The sequence below is a fragment of the Olea europaea genome, chromosome 18 (assembly GCF_002742605.1).
Source record: "Olea europaea var. sylvestris chromosome 18, O_europaea_v1, whole genome shotgun sequence".
Taxonomy (NCBI): domain Eukaryota; kingdom Viridiplantae; phylum Streptophyta; class Magnoliopsida; order Lamiales; family Oleaceae; genus Olea; species Olea europaea.
This window is the reverse complement of record NC_036254.1, coordinates 8,169,404-8,177,460: the sequence shown is the minus strand read 5'-3', so window position 1 is coordinate 8,177,460 and position 8,057 is coordinate 8,169,404. Positions and strand designations below refer to the sequence as shown.

At 35.5% G+C, this 8,057-nt stretch overlaps 2 protein-coding genes across 5 annotated transcripts; one reads left to right on the top strand and one right to left on the bottom strand.

The window, feature by feature from the left end:
• Positions 1 to 4,654, top strand: LOC111367373. 4 transcript variants are annotated; one of them, XM_022988207.1, is made up of 8 exons: positions 64 to 143; positions 274 to 319; positions 674 to 879; positions 1,221 to 1,271; positions 2,944 to 3,185; positions 3,884 to 4,006; positions 4,108 to 4,173; positions 4,261 to 4,654. In XM_022988207.1, the coding sequence occupies exons 3-8, from the start codon at positions 699 to 701 to the stop codon at positions 4,333 to 4,335; spliced, it is 738 nt and encodes a 245-aa protein (XP_022843975.1). In that variant the 5' UTR covers positions 64 to 143; positions 274 to 319; positions 674 to 698; the 3' UTR covers positions 4,336 to 4,654. The 4 variants fall into 4 exon arrangements, with proteins under 4 accessions (XP_022843977.1, XP_022843975.1, XP_022843976.1 ...); XM_022988206.1 differs by having other exon boundaries at positions 81 to 162; XM_022988209.1 differs by lacking the exon at positions 274 to 319 and having other exon boundaries at positions 1 to 143.
• On the bottom strand, positions 4,532 to 7,830 carry LOC111367374 (histone chaperone ASF1B). The gene is made up of 3 exons (XM_022988210.1): positions 7,537 to 7,830; positions 5,477 to 5,592; positions 4,532 to 5,386 (listed from the first exon to the last, which is right to left on the bottom strand). The coding sequence occupies exons 1-3, from the start codon at positions 7,643 to 7,645 to the stop codon at positions 5,054 to 5,056; spliced, it is 558 nt and encodes a 185-aa protein (XP_022843978.1). The 5' UTR covers positions 7,646 to 7,830; the 3' UTR covers positions 4,532 to 5,053.
• Between the last annotated feature and the right edge of the window lie 227 nt (positions 7,831 to 8,057).

The window sequence follows — 8,057 nt, the reverse complement described above, 5'->3', positions numbered from 1 at the left end:
TTTTAAATCTGGGGTCAATGCAAACTTGAGCTAAAACTTGAAGGATCAAATATCAAAACTAAAAGTTTTGGTGTATTCTCATTCTCCAAACCAAAACCCCCCCTCTGACTGAGGACATTACAATCAGCCGTTTCATTCTTCAGGTCGTCGTCTTCTCTCACTGTATGCGTTTGCGCTTTTCTGTAAATACATTCATTGATGCTTTTATTTTATTTTTTAATGTTCATGGGTTTTTCATAAATCTATTTACAGTAGGAAACGATTATTTTTCAGGGAATTCCGGGTTCATGAACTCGAAATAATGAGTTTATATACGTAGGTACATACAAATCGCTCCTTCATTTTTGGGATTCATTTGAATTCACGAAGCAATTAGGGTTTTGTTTTATTTTTTCCTTTCTGAAGTCGATTCTCATAACTACTGCGGCACTTGTAGTAAAAGCAAGAAAAGTAAACAACAATGGATTGGTGAAATTTAAATTTATTTAGGTAACCCATTAGCCATTGAATCTGTTGGATCTAAGAATGCTTTAATTATTTTATTTTATATTATTTAATAAAGAGCTGAATCTTTGGCGGCCGAGAATATATGTAACTGTATAGACACTATATTCTTTAATGAGTGTTACAACTTCAGTACTTTGGGTTTATTGTTTTTCTTTATTTCTTGCAGTTGAGAATAAAAGAGACAAAAGAAAATGATAAAAAGGAGATTTTACAGGCTTGAACATGGTAACAGGGATGCTCCCTCTGATTCATCATCTTCTTCTTCTGACTCCGAAGTAGAGGCAGAGGTTCAGGCAACAGAGGAAACAGAAGATGAAGAAGAAAATGAGGTTGCAGAATTGAGAGAGAACGATCAAGCTTCCTCTTCTTCTGGTATTTATATATCAGTAGTTATGCAATTTTCTTGCCATTTTTTGTCAAAATTTTGGGAATTTTGTGTTTTTTATATTTCTTCAGATGAAACTTCAAGTTAGCTTCTTTATGTAAATTATTGAATTTCTGCTTTTTAAAATTAATTCATAATTACTCATCTAGTAGTGAAAATCTGTTTCTTGGTAGTATTCCATAATTAGTGTTGTACTGCATGTTTCTTGATTACATAATTTTTCTTGCCAATTGTTGAAAATCGGATTGGTCAGTTTTTGAATTTCCACATGACTTAATTCATATATTATATTTACAGCGAATTCATTTGTCTTCTCTTTGTCTTTCAGGATATGAAAGTGAGCATAGTTCAGTAAATGAAGTTAATCTTGATTCATCAGGTATTTAACTTTGCTCTTTGAAAGATTCAGTTTTTGGGATATTTATCGAATCTGGGTTTATAATCTACACTTCACATGAGAGTAAATTTACGATTGGTAAATACACTAATGCAAATTTGTTTGGCATGAATGAAATGGCCATTTCTTGATTTTTGTGTTCTGGTTTTATAACATTAGTCTGCTGTGCTCTTTCTTTGCACTATCTTCATTACACGTGCAGAGTTTTGAACACTGAGATACTTCAAACGGTATTGTTTTTGCTTTTTGTGTATTTACCGTGAATGCTACTTATGTGAGGGTTGAAAAGCTTAATTTGTATTTCTGTTCTCATCTCATGATGAAAACAACACTATACACATCAAATCCAAAATAGCCTAACTCCTGGTCAAGAAAGTTCCGACAGTCGATCTAAAAATCAGTTAACTGTCCAATCCTTCTCTATTAAACTTGGTTCCTGTCCTTTTTGACTTCTTTGTCTAGGGTTAATAGAGCTCTTTAGTCACTAGTACCGTGAATGCTACTTATGTGAGGGTTGAAAAGCTTAATTTGTATTTCTGTTCTCATCTCATGATGAAAACAACACTATACACATCAAATCCAAAATAGCCTAACTCCTGGTCAAGAAAGTTCCGACAGTCGATCTAAAAATCAGTTAACTGTCCAATCCTTCTCTATTAAACTTGGTTCCTGTCCTTTTTGACTTCTTTGTCTAGGGTTAATAGAGCTCTTTAGTCACTAAAGCTCGAGTAACTTTCTATCTGATTCCTCTCTCTCTGGTATCTCCCCTCTGTTCATGTCAAGATGTTTGTCAATAGCTGTTCTTTGAATAAAAATGAAAGCCAATTTTATAGAAATTTTGTGCAGGGATTGTAGAGTTGTTGAATGTAAGTTCAACTTGAACCATATGCTTCTTGCATTAATACTAATTCCATCTTGATACTGTTAAGTTCCAGTTTTCTTCCTCGAGGAATTTTGTATCTCTGCGGCAGATTTTTGGTTCTGGTAAAGTAATTGATAGTATTTGCGCATGTTATATTACTCAGAGCGTCAGAGTTGCATCAATAATTTATTTTAATGCATCGGCTTTTGTACAGCAATTTCTTGCAATTTTAGTGGCCTGCATGGGAGCATTGTTATAATTTACAATCACATCGTTGTTCAGGTTAGCCATATGCTGCAAGTTGTGGCTTGGTTCAGATCTCTATAAAAATGGGTGTAGCCTTAATTTTCTTTTCTTGGGAATTATGCATTTTTTTATTACCACGAATCTATGTGGATGCAAATCTTCTGATGATGTGAAAGCTTATTTGCTTCAGTAAAAAATTGTGTTGATTGTAAAATTTACATAAAATAAGAAAAATAAGAACTTGATGTCCTTGAAGATATGGCCCCTCATGGAGTAATGTACAATTGCATAAGGATTCATATACCTTTTCCAAAACTTCATGACGACCCTTGACTAGTTCAGTTGTTCTATATTGCTTCCAACAACTTCAGGTTCAATTACATGCCTCCTTCTGGCACAAGAGATCCATGTGAGCCCGTGTAGCGTGTACAATGCTCTGAAACTTCTCCAAGAAATTATTGCTTGTTGGAGATATTCTTCAAATGTTTAGCCTTCTTTCCTGCATATGCTGCCATTCTGATTGTTCAACGACATTATTTTTTGCAGGTTTACCAACAAGTGATGACGATATCACAACTCAAAATCTCATGCAAATCATCGCTGAAAGTCGTCCAAGTGGCAAAGGCAATGCTGAACCTGTAAATACCGAGCACAATCAAGAAAATGATGAAATCCCATTGGATGCAGCAGACTGCGTCTTAAAATTAAAATCAGTTTTCAAGTGCAGGCTATGCCCTAGGATCGTGTGCTTGTCAGAGGAGACTCTAAAGGCCCATCTCACCTCCAAGGTAATTATTCACTTGTGTTTTTATTTTCTATGCAATGTTTGATAATATTTATCCTTAATGTATTTAATTTTTATATATATGTGTTGGCCTCCCTTAACATTCTATAAGTGTACATGTATCCAAAGTATACATTGAGAATACTGTATTCTCCTGCCCATGATTGACTAGCAAAGATAAAATTTAAATGGCTAAAACCCCCTTCTGTGCTTTTTATCCGATATAATCCTTTTGCTTCTTGGAATATTTGGCTTCTTAAAGGTGTGCTTGTGTGTGTGTGATTTTGTTTCTCTTTTGACATTTTAGGATTTTTCTGAAATTAGATTCCCAAGTTTTGTCAGGTCTACTTATATTGCATCCAAGGTGATTGGGCATAAATAAGCAACAATATACGTGTTCCTCTGTTTCATATTCATGAATATAATGAACTAATATCTGACTGTTGTGCTTTAATTGTTTTAACCCTAGAATTTTTACTTGAAACACTGAGTTGGAGAGATATACGTCTCTTCATTTAAGTAGCAGATTGTTGAGTGATATTCAAGTGAATAGTTTCTGTCAAATAAAAGCTCTAAAGCCTATAGTGGCTGCAATTTCATGTCTTGCTTCTCTATTCTATTAAAGTATCTAGCATTTGTTTGACTCGTTCACGTGCTCAAAATAACTTCTCTTACAGAAACTTTGTTTCGTGTCCTTCACAGAGACATGCCCGTTCTGAAAAATTACTAAGAGAAGGCAGGCTCAAGCTTATGCTCAACAGCGATGGGCAGATTGAGGGAGAGGCTCATTCTGAGATGCAGGATGCAACTGCAGTATCAGGAGAGGTATGTTATCCTGCTTCTCAGAGCTCACTAAAATGCTAAATGGATAGGTTTCATGTTAAACTACTTGACCTGATTAAATTTGTTTCTTCATGACACGGTAGGAGAAGCCGACCAAGTTGAAGAAGAAAGCGAAAGGAGAATGGAAACAGAAGAAAAGATCAAGGAAGGTAACATGCATCTTGCTACCTTCTCAAGCTGATATTTAGTTATGAAAGCTATATGCCAAATAGGGCTTAACCTTTTGGGAACTGCAGAAGGAAGCGTCAAGGTTGGAGAGAGGAAGTTCGAGAGAGTACCAAGGAAAGAAGAAACGGAAAAATGACAGTTGAAGAAAACAATATTCTGTTGCTTATTGTCTTCAAGGCAAGAATGAAGATCCAAAATGTGGCTAGATATCAATGAATACGAACTTATAAGCAAGTTGACGGTCTGTTTGCACCAGTCAGACATTTTTCCAATTTTGGCTAAACCACATGGTGGGGAAAAAAAACACAGGAAAAAGGAAAACAGTTTTCTTACATGTATTTTTTGTTAGTTTCCTTGGGCGAACAAGTTATGATCCTTCCAAACTAGCTAAATGATTCGCATGTAACATTTTACCGTGTGATTCATGCACTATGAAACTTATTTGAATAACATTTGATTTAAGCTGAGTTTATTGTTCGATTATAATCAAATCTTCTAATTTCAAGGATATTGTGCAAACCACACATGCCCAAACTAACGAATAGATTTTAATGGCCTTGTAAACCAAGGTGAAAATTTTACTGCCACAACATAGAATTCTTCCCCCAATTGATGATATACAGACTATAGCATCAGTTTTTCATGATGTCATCATAGAGTTCGTGATCCATGGCAGTTGCCAAAAGTATTTTCTGCAGCACCAACACAAAAAGGCCTAATTTGGAACGGCCGACTACAGTATTATGGCTTCATCAAGTTGGGAGCCAAAAAAACCGTTTTCATCATAAAGAAGACAACCCTAAGTTGATAGCGCCGCATGCTTTCGTGGCCAACAATGCCTAGAAAATTTAGTCAAAAGAATTACGGTTCTCCCTCATTATTGGGCGAAGGCAGTTGTTCTTCATCAGTAGCACTCTCAGGTTGAGGGCCTTGGTCTCCACTTTCATTGTTTTCGGGGTAAAAATTAATGGGAAATTTAGTAACCCTAGGTTTGTCAGTTAATATGTTCCTTTGGATCCTATCAATCAAGATCTTTTGCGGAGGCTCTTCTCTCAGCTGTTCAGCATCATAATCATTGTTGACATAGTAGCCCACCCGAACAAATTCCTGACCCATATAAGAACAGGTCAAGAGAAGCACTGTCACTCCAATTATGTCTTCTTCACGGATCTTTGAAGGATCTGGAGCATCTGCCTGTTATCAATCCCACAAAATGTAAAATTCCAACAAGTATATAAAATAATGGTGAACTGCAAAATCATTTTTCAACAGAACTTGCTTTACCTGCAGAACAAAACGATAATTTCCCACATTGACTGGTCCAACAAGAACACTTTCTAATAGCTGGTCATAAGTTTCATCCTCAGCAGATCCAACATAGATGAGTTTCCATTCCAAATCTGCACATGCAGTTCAACAATTACAAACTGGGAAAAATATTGTATTTTAATTTTGTCCAACCAAAGTGAGATTATAAAGCAGACCCATCTGTGTCAAGGTAAAAGTAAAAAAGAGTATTCATGGAAATGAACATAAATAGATTAACTACATTAAAAACGATAGAGAGAAGATGGTGCTAAAGATGATATTGAACTGTGCAGTCTTGGCCCCTAGTTTATGGTAAAAGCTCAAATCATAAACAAACAAGTTTGCACTTGGCTAGGGCTATTGCTATTACAAGACACTACAACCAGAACAGACATGAACACAAAAATGGCTCCCCACCCATACCCAAGAGCTCGCGTGCGCACACATACAGAGGGTTTCTCGCTTTTGATTCCAAGAGACTACAGTCTTATCGTTTCCAAGCATGCCAGTCAATGGTTTCAATTCTCTCTCCAAACAATCCCCAAAAACCTACTGAGGTCAAAGTAAAAGAAAGGAATAAAATATATCTCCCATGTTAGTAAACTTTGCTACCAACAATGGACAAAGTTAACACGAATAATGCAGACATCCTTTAGACTTATAAATGCTATTATTAACCCTCAAAACCATGATTTTTTCCTTTATTAATTTTTCTTAATAGGTCTACATATTAGTTACAGTTATTTGTTAATATAGTAAACTCCCGGTCGAATTAATTTTTATTAATGCTGTTGTTTAGTTTTTCTGGTCATGTCAGAGACCTTTCAGTAAGACGAGCATCCCTTGATGGAAGGAAATGCTAATTATTTTGTAATATTATCTAAAAAATCATATAGTTTATCGGAGCATGATTTGTCCAATCCGTGTATTTAATGCACCAAACTTGTATGCACACGTGTAATATAGAGACTAGTTAACTTATGCACATACATTAATATAACACTGCAAGACAAAACAACAGGATTCTAATCTCAATAACAATCTGTGGTTTGCAGTCTAGCACTTTCTCAAACCACACTTTTGTAAACATCTTTCCAAATTTATGCAAGAGAAAAGAGCATTATGTCAAAAATAAAATTCACGAAGTACTGACTAGTGACAATGGCTCACTCGAGCACAAATTCCACATCACATGAGCACATAAAAAATATCTAACTAGAAACCTTAGAGATAGTTCTCCTGATTAATCGCTTGGTCCTCAAAGCCCTTCAAAAGATTTATCAATCTATCTTATACATTCAAAAGGTCCTGAAACTAACCCTGGGGGTTAGATTAGTGGTCAAACCTTAGGTTTGCTCCCAATGGTCACCAATTCGAATCCCCTCGGACCCACTGAAATGAGTACCAGGTTGTATACTTTAGGGACCCGTGGAATTAGTCGAGGTGCACGTAAGTTGGCTTGGACACCCAAGGAAAAAAAAAAAAAGGGGGAAATAAATGGCCCTAAAACTAGGTGTAGTACTCTGAACCACAGAGTTTTTCTTTTCATGCATGAAAAATTCAAAAGGCATATTAAATAAATTTTCTCACACCCCAATTATGGAATTCCAGAGACCAATGTCAATCGTTGAATCCAATGAACCACAATCGATCTTCAAGAACGAGAAATGATACATCTACCTGGAATCATACTACATATATAGCTAAACAAAAAGCAATGTACACAGCATCAAGCACAAAGAAACAACCATATTTTCTGAATGCAAAGGGAAATCATGAAAATTGAATTAATATTTAACATCAAGAGCCCTAGAATACAGCAGTCCTCAAATTTATTACTTTAAAAACACAATTTAGTTTAGCTAAATTATAAGTCTTTTAATTAAAAGGAAATTAATTCATTAAGCACCAAACACAACACCAATTCATCTTCAAATGATAAAATAAAACTTCGAATTCAACTAAAAAATAGCAAATGAAACCAAAAATAAAACAATCGAAGGAAATATAAGATTAAATGAGAAGCGAGAAAGTACCGTCTTTAAGAGGAGAAACACATTCGTAGGAGATTTCGAACTGGAAGGGGCTCAAAAACGACGCCGGATTATCCAACACCGCGACGTTAGTAATGTTAACTGCACTCATTGTACCAGAATTGACGGTGGAGGATTTGAAGTACTCACGGAATTGCTAAGAAACGAATCAAATGAAATCGTATAAAACACGAAATTCATAGAAATAGGAAACTTTTAAAATTGAAAAGAAGAAGTTGAAGAAAAACAAAAAATTAAATCATTGGGACGAGAAATGTATAGCTTTTGGGGTTTTCGTTTTGCTTGTGTTCTGCACAGAGCGGGTTTTATACTGGTGACCGGCTACATTTGTAGCAACCGGGTATATCCGGTTCAGTAATTTGGCGGGAGTTTGTTTTGATTGGGCCTATTGACAAAGTTGTTCGGCCCATTTACGGACACTAATGACATTTTGATATGGGAAAAATTCACAGGTCAAGTATTAATTATGACCGATTCAAATTTTAGGTTTAAAGTTTCAAAAT